We start from the raw sequence: 15436 nt of genomic DNA, 5'->3' as shown, positions 1-15436 counted from the left end.
AGCCACTTAAGAAATAATTTAAGTTTTTGAAAGCGAAGCAGCTTCATTTCATTAATTTGGTCCATATCATTAGTTGCATTTATGCCCATGAAAAACAATATTGAAATAATAATAACAACAATAATAATAATAAAAATAAGATATAAAGATGTATAGATAAATAAAAATAAATAAAACTAAAATTTCTAGGGCTGCAAAGCAGCACTGGGTGGACCCGAGCACATGCATTTTGAAGCGTTGCATGCTTTTTGTCTGAAAAAACAAAAATAACCAGTTCTGAGAGAGAAAGAGACGTGACCTTTGCAAGACATAAAGTTTCCTTTGATCTAGGAAGACTGAAATCAAAGGATTCATGGGCCATGTATGTCCGTGTTACAGAACATCGTGTTTTAATGGCGTGCAATCAAACTTTGACGCCACGCCACGGTCACACCGTGTGATTAAAAAAAAATCTGTCAGTCAGTTTTTATCTCCATCTTGCACCTAAAGACTTTTTTGTTTGTCTGGTCATGATACACCTGTATATTGATTTTTGTGAAGATCTGTCAATGTGAACACATTCCGGGGGTCTCGGGGGGTCTTGGGGGGCACCGTTGAGCCATTTTGCGACGCCCATTGAAAATTCCTTCAGAATACATAAATTTTCTCCACTTTCTAACTTTCTGCAAATTTTGGTAAGAAGTTGAGCATGTTAAACCCCTTAAAAAGCCAATTCATTTGCCTGAATAATAATAATAATAATAATAATCCTTACAATTTAAATAGGGTCTCACCTGACACCTTTGATGTCAGTGCTCGGGCCCTAAATACAAAATTAAATATAGGGAATTTGTTAATAATATCAACATTTCACTACACACAGGAATATTATCTGTAGATAATTGTTCTTGAGTAAAATGCAGTGGTCCAGGATGATTCCACAAGGATATATACTATTTGTACATTATGTAGGAGATATTGAAATAAATGCATACATATACTGTATATGCATTTATAAACTGTATTGTTATGTATTATTATATATAAATAAACGATATGGATATTAAATGGTTTGTTAGTATATTTATAAGGGTTAGGGTTAGGGTAAAAAATATCAACTATAACATTAGATGAATTTTGTTAAACAGTAACATGGGTATAATTTCAAATAAACACGTTTCTTAAACTATAAGAGTATAGACTCATAAAGAAGGACAATATAAAAATAATTTGCAAGTATATTTATTGTATAAAATACTCCAAATGTAGAAAAGATAAAAGCCATTTGATTGGTACACAACATGCAAACATTAAACAGAGAGCTTGTACAAAAAAACACATTGTACACAAATTTCTCAAAAGTGCCTTAGTCACAAAACAGGCACAGTGGTATTTGCTGACATGGAATGTTTCAAGAGAAGCGCTGGAAATATTTTCATATAAAACCTTAAGAAAATAGCATTTCAATGAAAAGTAAAGACATGAAACAATGAACTGTACACCATAATGTGTTGCATTGTTTAGTTTGACAAGCTACAATCACCAGTTAAGCTTCCTGGGAGGTGGATGTCAAAGGAGAAACCCTTCAAACCCAAACACCCATCCACCATTCCTCTTCCTGGCATTAAAACAATGCAACCCCCCCACCCCAAAAAAACAAATGAAAACAGCATGTAAACATTCAAGAAGTAAAAACAATTGCTGAATTACAGCTCAACAGAGTAAGAATCTTGTCTTTGTACAAATTAGAAGCTCAATCTTTCCCAGAGTCGAGCTTTCCAGGAAATCCCTGTTTCTTACAAAGCATTTAAAATGACACATCCACTGATATAAAAAGGACCAACACCCGCGGAACTACAATTGGCTTTAAAAGCTTCTTATCTAAGGCTCAAGACATATTATGAACTGCTGGATTTTTTAAAGGATAAAATCAAAAACATTCAAGATATACTTTTGAATACATGGATATATAATAATGAAGTAATTCAAACATGTCTGCAAATTCTTCTTTACTGAGATGTTACCAGACATCAGTTTTTTTTCTTCCTATCGAAAGATTATGGCTTTCAAATATGAAAGTAAACAGAGCCCCGTTCAGAATAGCGACAAAGTGACGGTGAAAACCACGTCAACAGCAGCAATGCTTACAATGTGCTAAGCATAATGTACCATAGAGAAAATATACTGCAAAACAAGGCAAAGAGTATTTGAAAGGCTCAATCTCACAGACAATGCAAGGCAAACATGTTATTAAGGACATGGAAATAACCTCTTTAGTCCCTTAAACTTTCTTTTTAAACGAGTATCAATGGCAACAACAAAAGGAACATGTACAAATTCCCACTTCTCATTTCACGTCGGCGAGGATGTCGTAGTGAACACTTAAGCTGCAACATTAGCTTGTGTCTTTCCGAAGCTAATTCCAATGTAAAAGAAAAAGGTTAACATTTGAAGTGTGAAATCGAGTTGGCTGTGGCTCCTCTGGAATATGTAAATATTTAGGTGAGTCGGATCCCCAGCACCTGCTCCAGCTCCTGTCGCCTCTGTTGCACCTGAAAACATAGAAGTGATATCAGTTCAGACCAGTGCACAGTTACAACCAATAACAAATCTGCTGAACCCTCATAATAAATTATTCATTTAGCATACAGCGGTGCATCAGGCTCTGTAATTCCTTACTTTGGAGTAAACGTATCTGCCCACTGCCTCTGGTACCCAGGGCGCCTGGTAGAACTCCGTCTTCCTCTCCTCCTCTGGGTTTCCTGTCACATCCGTCATCACCTGGTGAAAAAAGAAATGTATTATCTAACATATGACTACAAATGTAATTATACTGCTTCGTTGGTTAAATATTGTTTTGGCTTCCAACTGATAACTGAACCTCTGTTTTAAATAAGTATTTATTTATTCTGTTTGTGTTACCAGAAGCGCAGGTGAGCATGCTTACCTTCAGATCTCTGCTCTGAGACTTGAGCCAGTCCTGGATGAAGTCCTGTGGTTTATTGCTGAAGCTCAGCATAAAGTCTCTCTCTGTCTTCAGCTGGTTAATGTACTCAATGGTCTCGTGGATCTGTAGTGAACACAGCCATAGCACAGTAATTGGTAAATGCACCTTTAACAAACTCCCCCTCCCCCTTTTATAATCAATCAATCAATCAATCAAGTTTATTTGTAAAGCCCACATTCACAAATAACAATTCGTCTCATAGGGCTTTAACATTGTGTGTATAAGAATTCTTCTACAATGCAGGTATCACAGATTGGCCCTTACCTTCATCTCCAGAGAAGCAATTTCCTGTTGGTTGGTTGTTGAGGACAAGAAACTGTTCATTTGGCCTTTGAGTGGATCGTCCACCTCCACATCTATGTCATAGCAAGCTGTCTTCTTCTGATCTGTGGGGTCCACACTGCTCGCAGATGACACACGGACAGCAAGACAGACATTAAGCAGGACTGTAGTAACACATGGGTGAGGTTGACTGCAACTTTTAACAGCATGATTCACACATGAACAAACCCAGAGGAAGAGAGATAATGATCCACACTCCCTTACCTAATGACATGATTGATGATGATGGGGTCAGGATGCTGCAGCAGGCCCGCCAGTTTCATGGGAATCTCAGCGAACCTCATGCGAGGACAACTGAAGATCTGAAGAAAAAAGGGTTAGAGAACAGATAATGTCGGACATGTCAAAAATAAAGATTTGCTATCGCTTCATCTCCACAAAAACTGAAACATTACAAAAGCCAGCTGGCCCACATCACTCCCCTCCTCTCTGTTTCCTGTCTCTCCATCACTGTGCCATCTATTAAAGACATAAGAAAATATTGCAGTACTTGTCTGAAATAGCGGTTGCAGTTGATGTACTCCTTCTCATGACCATCCTGCAGCTTGTTGTTCTTGATATAGAGCCAGAGGGCTTGCATGATGCTGGCCCGGGTCTGCGTGTGCACACCCAGCAGACGAGCCAGCCGTGGATCCAGTTTGTACTGGGGGGGCTGAGAAAAAAAGAAGGGATTCGGCCAGAGACAAAGTTAGTGGGAAATAGTTGGACCAGCTCGTACAAGCCAGGGATACAACTGGTAACTGATAACTGGTTTGTGTGTTAGTGTTACTGTGTGGGTGCATGTGCACATACCTGGTGGTCGAGCATGAGCAGAAGAGTGCATTTAACATTCACATCACCAGGTCTTTTAACCTGGAAACCATCCGTCTCCTGAGTAGTGGGCATTCTATGCCACTGTTAGATATAACAAAAAATTAAATTATTAAAATATCTACTAACTTCTTTTTTATTTTGTCCACTTCGATAAAATGTATCAAATATAAAACAGCCCACTATTTCTACAGTTATATTAAAAATGTCAAAACAACTTTCAGGCAAAAATACAATCAAAATGTTTTCTGAAAAGGTTCTGGTTTAATACTATCTGTGGAATTAATTAAAATAGAAGGCATTCAAGAATTCTTGCTCTCTCTCTCTCTCCCACACTGGCTCAAAAAGGAAGTGCTCCAAATTTTGATTGATTCCATCTGAGCTCCACTTGTGTGTGTCTATGTGCCATGATCAAATACTTGTGTCATTTTGTAATACCTCTACTAAGTGGTTGTCGGGTCCATAGAGCTCCTTCTCGAGCTCAATCACCAGGCTCTTGAAGAAAGAGGAGAACTTCCTCTTCTGCTTGCCGGTCTAGAATAACAAAGTGTGTGAAAAGAGTGAGAAAAGAGAGCAACACGATTGGTAACTGTGTGTGCTTATTGGACTCTGTCAACTGGAGACAACTAGAAAAAGCTGTTGCACCCCCACCCTCTCCCCTGCCCAGCGAAACTGTTTGCACAACACGACCCCTTTAACTCCTTCCCTCACATTGGTTCTTTTTCAGTTTCTCCATGCAAAAACCCCTCCTACGCATGCCTGGCCCAAAGAGCCAGGGGAGAAACATTAACAGAGAGAAAGAAAAAAAGGATCCTTCATGTGGTCCCAGACGACACAATGAGTTGAGCTGGAACTGATGGAGGGAGGGGAGGCATGTCAGCGCTTGGTATGTAGAGGCCAATGGTTTCAATTCCTTGTCTCAAAAAGAACATGAGTCTGTGTGTGTGAGAGCATGTGTGTGTATGTCAGGAGTTGTGAGGTGGAGCGAGCAGAGCTGCAAACACACATCTGGTTGCGTGGTTGAGCCAAGGACTCGGGCCAACCGGAGCTGAGTGACTGTGAAGTTTTCAGAAACACAGAACCAGAGACCAAAATACTTGGGAGTCAGACCACGGGTAGACAATTGTGAAACAGGGCGAGAAATATGTTCATATGTAACGGCCGTGTTGTTCACATACTTCCTCCAGAAGCTTTCCCTCCACTCGCAGCTCCCAGGACGACACCTTCTCTGCGTCCTCACCCTCGGGCTTGCTGGGTGTGTATGTGTTGGAAATGTAGATCCTGAGTTTGCGTTTTTGCTGCGAGACGAACAAACAGATGCATCATTAGTTCCAGTAAAAAACAGTGGTTCTCAAGTTAAAACGATCTATGAGAAATTCAAATCAGAATAATTTAGCAAGAAGGCATTTTGTTTAACTGCACACGGAAATGGGTCTTTTAAAATTATTATAAGTTATAGAAAACACTGTATGCTGAATTTCTACCCATAAAGGATTCACTGAAAATGATGCTTGCATATGATCCAGCATCACTGTTATAATCCCAAACCTGCCTCGCTCTTTCTCTTTCATGAAATGATATCAAGTTACAGCTAATGCAAAGTTCCTACTGCTGCTGCTTCACATTACAAAAATCCAGCTGCTGGAAAACAGAGAGGCTTTTATTGTGGGCCGACCACATTATTGTTGACTGACGTCTTTATTAAAATACTTGTTTGGCTGCACTGTAAATGGATACATCAGTTGCTCTTCTGTTGTATTTCTGACAAAGGAGCTGCTTTAGAAAGTGTTTGCTGTGGAATGAATCCACACCCACTGCTCCTCTCCTGTAACCACGTGTCACCAGATTAACTGAAACATGTTATTAAATGTCCTTATTGATAATGCACTATTATGAAAAGATACCATTATAGGCTTCTTGATGGCTTCCTGAATCTCCATGCGCTTCCGGGCAATGGTCTGATCCAGTTTCCTCTCAAAGGCCAAGAGGTCCATGTAGGCCTGGGATTCAGGGACCAGGTCTCTAATCTAAAGAGAACGTGATAGGATGTTAAGTTACAAGTAATTACAGACAACTCAAGGTAAACTGGTTCCATCCAACACATGAATCAGGAGATGAAAAGCTTCTTACCCTTTGCGGGAGAACCTTATCTGCCATTTTGCGTCTTTTTGCTCTGAATCACACAGAAAACATGAAATGTGAGGATTTCCAAAGTAAAAACAAGCTTTTTCTAAAAATCCAAGGATAATTGGATTTAATTAGACGAGGACGTTCTGTACTGTGTTGTCAATTTTGTCTCGTCATTTAGCATTAGCCCTCTTTAAAATATGACCTTCATTGACCAATTACTGACTCACTGGCAGATACCGGACTAACACAGGGCTAACCGAAAGACCCTATTCACTTCATTCGATAATAATTTGTGAAAACTTCAAAGTGCAATAACAAAATCTTGGCCGCTGCTTTCTCTTCATTAACTCCCCGAACAAGCACCTCAGGCTCCCAGTTATCATCGCTATCGACTTCATAAGAGCGCTTCTGTTTCTGAAATTAAATTACACAGTTCCCCCTCATTATGACTAAATTGAATTTCGCCCCTTTCTAATGAGAATTTAGGATGTTGCTTCAAGCCTTGTGGCTCGTGAATCCTTATATACTGAGATCTGTTGTCATGAAATAAGCCTTTAAAACAAGAGGATCATTGTGGATAAAAAACTTTAAACGCTGCCTCGCATCATGACTCGCCACATCTATGAGCGTGGCGTCACTGAAGTCAGAAATATCTGCTCGTGTGTCTGCTGCTTTGAAGGCAAATGTCAGTCATGAGATGCTCCGATCCACGTGTGATCTGATCTGAGAACAGCAACAGTACAGTACAGAAACAACTATAAAGAGCAGCGTTGTTTTAATGTCAATGAACTACAGCGGGAAAATATAGCAGTTCTTCTATTTATGACTGGGACGATGTTACTACTGTGATATCATGCATAAAAATATACATTCACAAGACATGATGGTTGACTTTCTGTTTTACTATGAGCTTTAATTTTAATTAATTTTACCCTACACTTGATCATATATGTTATATAAATCTTCAAAGCACACAAACTACAAGAAAAAGTAAAATTTTAAATGTTAAAGCCTTCCTGTAGGTGTTGTCCTTGTTAAGGTTATTAACCGTTAGGTCAGAATAATCCTGTTTATTACAAATTGTGTTGCAAACATGGTCATATGGAACACCCAGTTTCATAATGTCACTTCTCTCTTTACACAGCAGCCTGTTTAACTGTCCATGATCCTCTGGAGCCATTAATATCAAAATAACAATATTATAAAGAAGTGGATTTACACCAGTTGTTTGTTGTAGTCCTTCAAAATCAGATAATTAGGTTTTCTGTGTCTACGTTATGAAAAAGGACAAATATTTGGTTGAAAATTTAAAGGGCTCGTACTACAAAACTTGAAAATATAATAAAAAAAGACCTATATGTTGCACCTTCTTTAAATTAAAGAAATATTCATAAGATATGAAATCCTCCATTTGGCATCAAGCTGTCTTGGTCAATGTTCCTCTCCCTTACTTCTCCTTCCCTCACACAGACACTCTCACTTCTCTCCAGTTTACCCTCGTCTGTGGCCTCCTCCCAGCGCCTCTTGCTGGTGCTGGTGTTGTTGATGCTGATGAAGGAACCGCTTCCTCGAGGCGTCCATGCTCGGAGGCCCCATGCCCGGCCGCATGGGCATGTTCCCATAAGAGGGACCAGGCAGCTGGCTCCCCATTGACCCCATGGGGCCCCCGATCCTGCCGGGGGGCATCCCTGGGCGCTAGAGACAAAAGGATGGAGGTTGATTTCACAATCACAAGAATAAGAAGAAGTGCTATAAAAAATACACATCGCTGTGTACAAATCGAATTTCTCTTTCCAGATCCCTTTACTTATCTTTAATAGATAATTAAATGGAGGCCCACAATAATTCGATTGCTGGGTCATGCAAACTCATAACATATCAATAATATCGGGGTAAAAGTAATGCAAAACATTGACATGCTTTTTACAGACCTAATGTGGTTATAATATATATTTTATCTCTGTTTGAATGTGATGTTTAAGATCATTCCTTAAACATTTGAGCTAATTTCCTCTGCTGCACCCCTTCTTCAATCTGTTTCGTCGTCGTCGTCGCCCCCCCTCATTCAAAAGCATATGTCTGACCCCATATGGCTCCAACTGAAAACCACCACAACAACAATAATGCATGTGATCTGCTAGATGGAGGAGGTGAAGCCGGATGGGGGGGATAATAAAACTTACTTTTGTTTTAGAACATTAACTGACAGGAGGCCACGTGATTCTCACTTTTTAGACACATGCACACACACACACACTCAAAAAATAATGTGTGATAGTATTTTGAATCAAATTAAAATGTTTCAGACACTTGAATCGATATTTATGTATATCTTACTAAAAATACTAGTATTACTACTAATAATAATAATTATAATTATAACAAGTAATCAACGTAGTAATATTAGAAGCAGTGAGTGATTACAGGAAGAATCAAATGCGGAAGTAGTGTCACTTTGATATTTAATGATTGATGAGGCGGATGTTTTTTTTTAATTTGTTTGACTTATTATAACTGGATTTATGAGGTTTTTTTACTCTTAAAACATTAAAGTGTGTTTTAACAACTTACCGCAGTCAATAAAAAAGTCACATAAACATGTTAAACACGGACAGAAGGAGCCGGGCACCGACCTGGAGGTAGTGGGCAGAGCCGCCCATGCTCCGGGGGAATCCCGCCGGAGCCTGCTGCTGCATTCCGGCCATCCTCATGCCCGCTGGGTGCCCGCCGCCCATGGGGCTCACACCCGGATTCATCGGGGGACCAGGGAAGCCTCCCCTCGACGCCATCCTCCGGCTCCACAAGTGGGTGAAAAGTGACGGAGACTCCGCGGTGGGAAGGGGTTGAAGCTTCAGCTGCAGGGGGGGTGAGACGTCGTGGAGAGAACAGCGGGGAAACAAGCTCTGTCAGCGGGGGCGAGTTTCTGGTTTGACAGCAGGAACAGCCTGTCACACAAACAGCGAGCTAGCGTTAGCTGCTAACGCTGCGAGTTCCGGGGTCTGCTGCTGCTGCTGCTGCCTGGCTCATGGGCACCTGGAAGGCGGCCTGGTCTCGTCACCTCCTCCCGACGTCGCTGAACCAGAACATGGCGGGAGACGAACAGCTAGTTCCCGGTGAATAACGGAAAAAACATGATAACCACAAACTGGGACAGCGACTAAAACCCCCAGTTAAAGCGTCAAACTGCCCCCCCTACACTAACACACACACACAACACACACACAACACTGGGTGCTGCATTCACATGTGTCGGAAGTTTGGGTTCTGCTCGGTCTCTCTGGTTGTTTCTCCTCTGGATGTGAACAAACTTAAACAAGAGACTTACTTTTTTACTGAACTTGTGTGTTACCCAATGAGAATGAGCCCAGTCAACCTATTCCCATGTGTTTCTATGAGGTGACAGTGATCTGTTATTTGTGTGGCCCGCTCAAACTCTACACGGAACTTGGAGCCTCATTATCAAAACTGCCATAACAGACTGGATGGACCTGTTTGTGTGTCCTCGGGCGAAATGAAAAATACTCCTGAGTTCATGTTTACACCACAACTTGGCTCCAGGGTTTACACACAAACCCTGTAACCTCCACGTTCCTGCTATAGAAACTGTGTCAACAGAACATGTATGGAAACGTCATCGTGCTCAGATACACACCAGTTACTCCTGTGCAGGAAAAATGATGTGACACTGGAGGTTTAAATCCAGCTTTAAGCAGGAATATCACTGTGTGGGAAAGAAGATGCTGTAAATGTACCTGTAGGTCTTAAAAACTCAAAAAGGCATGAATCAACAACAATACAGGACCTGCCTCAGGTCATGTTGTACTTTTAGATTGTAATTTGCAGATTGTCAAGGGCCCTGGGGCTTCTTTGGTAACTGCCTCACAGCAGGGGTCCATAAGGGGACTAGGGATGACCTTTGGCCTCATAGGGCGTTTTCAGACATGACCTCCAGGTAGAACCCGGAGAATTGGCTTCTGAGTTTACCCAGAGTTTGTCCTTCACACAAGCGGGAGGTTTTCTGCAGAGACGCGTTTACAACAGTAACTGTAAATAAAGTTATGAGAGTTCCAGCTATAACTGAATTTAGGTTTAAGGAGGGTTGAGCTCAAATCATAAAAGAGACAGACGCAAAAGGATCATTCATAAATGTATAAGCATGTCTCTCATTCTTTCGATATGAGCAGAATCACATGATTCATATCAGATGAATCAATTTTGTAATATGTCCCATTTGCAGAGCATGTGGTTCAACACTATTGCGATACATCCTGCAAACTACAAGGCCATGACGGGTTTGTTTTCAAGCCCTTTTGCCCAACGCCTCCGTCCACACACACACCCACACACGCACACCCACACACACACCTTTAACAGAACCCAGAAATAAAACTGTAGGAAGACGCCCCCGGCTGTTTACAGTTGTGAACTAAAAACTCAGATGACAAAGCTCAAACTGTTTTAACCACGAGTTGTGTTTTCCATCTGTTCAGTGTTTACTGTCTCATGCAACACACACAACTCGAGTTAACTCACACCCAATCACTTGATCTACAGCACCTCCTGTTGGTTATTCAGTCAAACTACACGGGCAGAGCCTCTGAAGTTATTGTGTCACGTCCATCAAACTCCAGTCAGAGCAGAGCAAGGGTTCAATTCAGCACACGACCATGGGAGAGGTAACAAATCATTTATTATGCTAGACAGATGAAACAAACTGAGCCATGATAGCAGCAATTCAACTATTGGAATATTTACACTAACACGTCACACAAAAAGGATACATGTCACCCTTTACAATGTAAACACATGATACGAACACATCATTTCAATGCCAGAAAACCAGCCGGTCTATCCACCAAAAAAAAACAAAAATCAAAAGAAACCTGCTGCTTTCTGAAGTAAATACCTGCTTGTACAATTAGGGGTTCATTTACTGAACACTTTCAACAAGTTTCCACAGGTGAATGACAAGCCATTATTTTTCTCTTTCTCTCTCACACACACACACACACAACACACTCCCACACATACTGGGTTACAATTCAACGGGAGAGCTCCGAGCCTGACGATGAATGTGAAAACAAAAAGACAAACAATTTACAAAGATTGTCTTTGACGTAATTTTTTTTCAAAGAATGAGATCTTTTTTTTAAACAGGTGATGAAACGTTAACTACACCTAATGCCTAATTGTTTGTGTGTTTTAAGAAACAACATATTGTGTGTTCCCTGTGCAAACCCTGTGTTCGGGCCCTTGGATGCATTTACAACACAATCTACTTCTGTGCAGTCAAATCGTGTGCGCTGATATTTATTATTTGGGACTGCAGCCATAAAAAAAAAAGAAACTAACTCAACAAAAATAAAATGAGTGTTGGTACAATGACTTTGTGGAAGAAAAATAAAATCTGTCAAGTATACAGTAGGAGGTCTGGACTGCTTCTGCAGAGCAGCGAACACCATAAATGTCCATTGATATCACATGATTAAGAACCAAAGGTGAAGTGTTGTTGGTCTCCCCGTGCTTGAGTGTGTGTGGGTACGTGCACACCACACACACACACACATGATGGCAAGAGAACGTGTATTTGTGGCTGAGTGTGTTATTGAGGGAATGCCTCATCTTTCATTAGCATGCGCGGACTCTCCTGGTTGTCCATCCGACGTCTGGGACCCATCATGCCTGAGGGAGAGAAAGAGTTCAGATCAGCAGTTGAAATAGATCCAATGTCAAAAGTATTATATCATAGCCCGTTGGTAGTAATGTAGTTTGAACTTGCAGATCATGTCCCATGTTTCCAACAGGAGAATGGAGGCATAATTGTGTGTTTAGTCTTTTCACACCTTGATTTCCTGGTTTAACTATTTCCACAGTGGCTGTCTTAAGTACAGTGTGATTCAAACTAAACGAGGACAAGCACTGAGGTACACAAACTGTAAACCTGTTGACAAGAACAAGTTTAGCGTTGTCTACTTACTGCTCTTATGCTTGAATGATTTGGATCTTCTGGGTGAGTTTGGATTCTGAGGTGAAAAAAAGGGTTAAAAATAAATATTAGTTTGCCAAGAAAAATCTTGATCAATGAATAATATTCTCGATGTTCTAATATAACATTTGTTGTGTCAATTGTGATGGTTTTTATAGGCAAAAATACAACGTACCTTCTCAGATTTCCTTTTCTTAGCTGTAAAAGATAGAGAAGATTCATTTTTAGATATTTCAAAGTAATTTCAAATATGTCCAACATTCAGCAGATAACATCCATTGCGTTTGTGCATCACCTTTCTTCTCTGCCCCATAAGACCAGTCATTATCATTGACGTCATCATTGTCCTCTTGGTCACTCTCTGATTTGTTGTTTGTGTTATTACCAGTGACTATTCTATAGAAGAGGAAAGAACAGGACACAACACACACACACACACATTCAACAACTGGCTTACTCACAGTTTTATTATTAATACAAGCTTCTTTTTTTATCTCAGCTACATTTGCATTAGTCTCCAAGATTGTTTTCTATTTTGTAACGTACAAGGAAAACTAGCACAAATTCACATAGAGACAGAGAGTGATAACACCTCCTCCACATGAATACCTTCTATGTGCATTATTTAATAGCTGGCACATCTTTATTTTCATGCTCACAGCAGGAGGGGGATTTTTTTATTGATCTCAGGAACAAAAGAAGCAGCGTCAAACAGCCAGAATCCAGTTTAGTGAAGCAAACCCGCTATGAGCCTGTACTGTTTTTTTTGTTTCTTAACGTGAATCCACAGCAATATCTCAGGGTTAAGCTGTTGGGACAGATGTACTTTCACATTACCTGCGGTTGGCTATACGGCTGCTGTTGCGTCCCATGCCTAGACATTTCTCCAGGTGCGGGGCGAAGCGGGACGCGGCGATGCTTCGGCTGCAGTTGGGACAAACACACTCTTTGTTTTTCCACTGGTTGTACACCTGGCCAAACACGTCAAGTCCCGGCTGGTCCACGATTTCTGGAAATTAAAGGCAAAATACTGAAACAACGATCCGTGTAGGTGGCTGAGAAATACAAATAAATAGGATTTACTCCTCCGGTTGAGGGAGAGAGAATGACTTCATGCTCACCAAAGTCCCTCATGCTTTCTTGGTCCGTGTCATCCAGGAAAAAATAACCCTGCTTGACGGCCCGGTGGACGTCGAAGCAAAGACCCAGGCATGCATCCTCCACCAGGTCAGACAGGATGTCCTGAGCTAGGCCCTGCCAGGGGAGGAATCAGGAAGCAGACACGAGTAAAGTAAAGCCAGGACACATAAAGGGATCATCTGTGTTTGTGTTTATGCTGTCTGTCCAGAGGAGAAGGACAACTGTCTTTTCTTGTCTGGTGCGAAATAAATCAGCCTCTTATTTGAAGATAGCTAAATTCCGATCTGTTTCTCCTTAACCTGTCGCAAAAGACAATTTGAGACATATAATGATTTGTGGAGGGGGGTTTGGAGAATTTAAATAAGTATCTGAGGCACTGTTTATCTTTTAAGGGTCGTAGGCGGGCTGCAGCCAATCAATCCATTGTTTTGGTACAGCCCATACAAATCACAATTTGTGTCATGTGGCTTAAGAAAATTTGACATCCTTGTGTCCTTAGCCCTCAACTAGAGTGAGGAAAAACTACCAAATATAGCCTAAGATCTTAAATAAGGATGGACAAGAGGACGGCTAATTCTCAGGAGCTAAATGTAAGAAGTATGAGAACAGAGTCTTAATTTCATCCATCCATTATCTATACAGCTTATCTTGTTTAATTGGGTTGGAGCCAATCCAAGCTGACACTGGACGAGAGGTGGTGTGCACCCTGGACAGGTCGCAGGATTTTGAGTCTCCAATTAACCGAACCCTCCATCTGCATGTCGTTGGACATATCTGGAGAAAACCCCCACGCAGACAAGATCTTAAATAATGATCGGTCTGTGACCAGAGGAAGGAAAACCATCTAAATCTCACACTGATGTCAAATTGAGCTCAGTTATGACTCCAGGAGAAGAAAGCATCTTGATCTGAGTGTCCCTCTCCCCTGGGTGAGCATCCTGCAGCATCCTGTTGTGTCTCTGCAGATGCCAGCAGGCTGCAGCCTTGTTGACTCCACCGTACCTCCAGCTTGCTGTTGTCCAGGCTGGACATTGAAACCTCCTCCATTTTCATTTGCCAGAAGTCTGAGATGAGCCGCCGCTGCTGTGGTCATGCTGTACCGCCGGACAGGGGCTGCAGCAGGGGGGCAAACACACGGTGCAGGGGTTAGAATCCCTGGTTCGTCCTGGGTGTGTGGTGCAACGTGTAATGCGATGCAGCTACTCACAAATGCACGTTGAACACTGCAGAGGAGCCGCTTCCCTCGTTATAACCTGCGAATAACACAAAAGAACACAATATAACTGTTAACCGTTAACAACCCGGGTGCTGGCTGCTCCTTGTGGGTTCAATGGAGGCAGCTGTAGCCTGGAGCTCGAAAACAAAGAGCACGGGTGTGAATAGCCCCGAGGAGCCGAGAAGGAGCAGGGGTTAGCGGGGAGGAGCAGCGGGTTCTCCGGCTCCCAGACCACCGGGAGCTCCGCGGCTACAGCTACAAGCTAACCCGAGGACAGAGGGCTGAGGACAGGCATAACGAAGCGGTGTGTTGGGCTGTAGCTGGAAGTTCTGGTTGTTGGGAGGAAATCATTAAAGGGTTTGATCCACGAACCGGGATCTGCCGCTGCTGCACTGCGGCTGTCCGGCTCCCAGCTCCCCGGGACAAACCGTCAGCGAAGCGGGGGAGAGGAGACACACACACGAGGCTCGAGTCCCGGGATACAAGGCCTCGGCGCCGGGGAAACCTTCAATCACTGCCCCGCTAAACCACTAATTGTGTTTATTTACCTGTTTCGGCAGGCGTCCATCTTGACGTCAGAGAGAGCAGGCAGTAGTAATCGATTGCAACACGACGACTTTTCCTCCAGCGAGGGTTTCCTCCTCCCCCTCCTCCCTCCCTCTCCTCCTCCTCCTCCTCCTCCTTCTTCTCCTTCTTCTCCTCCTCCTCAACTGGTTTGTGACCAGTTAGTTGAACAACATGTAAAGCAATCAATTTGAAATTAGAACCAGAATACTTAAATTTTCACCACTTTCTAACTTTCTGCTAATTTTGGTAAGAATTGGAG

The 15436-nt window shown here is 41.9% G+C and overlaps 2 protein-coding genes across 3 annotated transcripts; both read right to left on the bottom strand.

The window, feature by feature from the left end:
• Positions 1–1971: 1971 nt before the first annotated feature.
• Positions 1972–9464, bottom strand: smarcd2 (SWI/SNF related, matrix associated, actin dependent regulator of chromatin, subfamily d, member 2). The gene is made up of 13 exons (XM_061095171.1): positions 8902–9464; positions 7764–7963; positions 6269–6311; positions 6043–6165; positions 5317–5436; positions 4577–4672; positions 4121–4222; positions 3819–3980; positions 3533–3630; positions 3251–3386; positions 2927–3049; positions 2659–2760; positions 1972–2531 (listed from the first exon to the last, which is right to left on the bottom strand). The coding sequence occupies exons 1-13, from the start codon at positions 9055–9057 to the stop codon at positions 2478–2480; spliced, it is 1515 nt and encodes a 504-aa protein (XP_060951154.1). The 5' UTR covers positions 9058–9464; the 3' UTR covers positions 1972–2477.
• A 1477-nt stretch (positions 9465–10941) lies between these two features.
• On the bottom strand, positions 10942–15227 carry atxn7l3b (ataxin 7 like 3b). Of its 2 annotated transcripts, none has more exons than XM_061095187.1 (9): positions 15159–15227; positions 14602–14647; positions 14397–14507; positions 13376–13508; positions 13092–13263; positions 12550–12650; positions 12430–12452; positions 12246–12291; positions 10942–11950 (listed from the first exon to the last, which is right to left on the bottom strand). In XM_061095187.1, the coding sequence occupies exons 3-9, from the start codon at positions 14445–14447 to the stop codon at positions 11871–11873; spliced, it is 606 nt and encodes a 201-aa protein (XP_060951170.1). In that variant the 5' UTR covers positions 14448–14507; positions 14602–14647; positions 15159–15227; the 3' UTR covers positions 10942–11870. The 2 variants fall into 2 exon arrangements, with proteins under 2 accessions (XP_060951170.1, XP_060951171.1); XM_061095188.1 differs by lacking the exon at positions 15159–15227 and adding an exon at positions 14983–15121.
• Between the last annotated feature and the right edge of the window lie 209 nt (positions 15228–15436).

This window comes from Limanda limanda, chromosome 21, assembly GCF_963576545.1.
Source record: "Limanda limanda chromosome 21, fLimLim1.1, whole genome shotgun sequence".
Lineage (NCBI taxonomy): Eukaryota > Metazoa > Chordata > Actinopteri > Pleuronectiformes > Pleuronectidae > Limanda > Limanda limanda.
Note: the sequence above shows the minus strand (reverse complement) of the source record. Positions and strands in the feature narration are given on the sequence as shown.

Coding starts and splice junctions, on each gene's coding strand:
- smarcd2 (XM_061095171.1), bottom strand. CDS start 9,057: ATGGCGTCGAGGGGAGGCTTCCCTGGTCCCCCGATGAATCCGGGTGTG. Junction 7,964..8,901: donor GCTCTGCCCACTACCTCCAG/GTCGGTGCCCGG, acceptor TTTTGTCTCTAG/CGCCCAGGGATGCCCCCCGG. Junction 3,981..4,120: donor TGCTCATGCTCGACCACCAG/GTATGTGCACAT, acceptor TTTTTTTCTCAG/CCCCCCCAGTACAAACTGGA.
- atxn7l3b (XM_061095187.1), bottom strand. CDS start 14,447: ATGAAAATGGAGGAGGTTTCAATGTCCAGCCTGGACAACAGCAAGCTG. Junction 13,509..14,396: donor TGGACAACAGCAAGCTGGAG/GTACGGTGGAGT, acceptor CTCCCCTGGCAG/GGCCTAGCTCAGGACATCCT. Junction 13,264..13,375: donor AGAAAGCATGAGGGACTTTG/GTGAGCATGAAG, acceptor TTTAATTTCCAG/AAATCGTGGACCAGCCGGGA.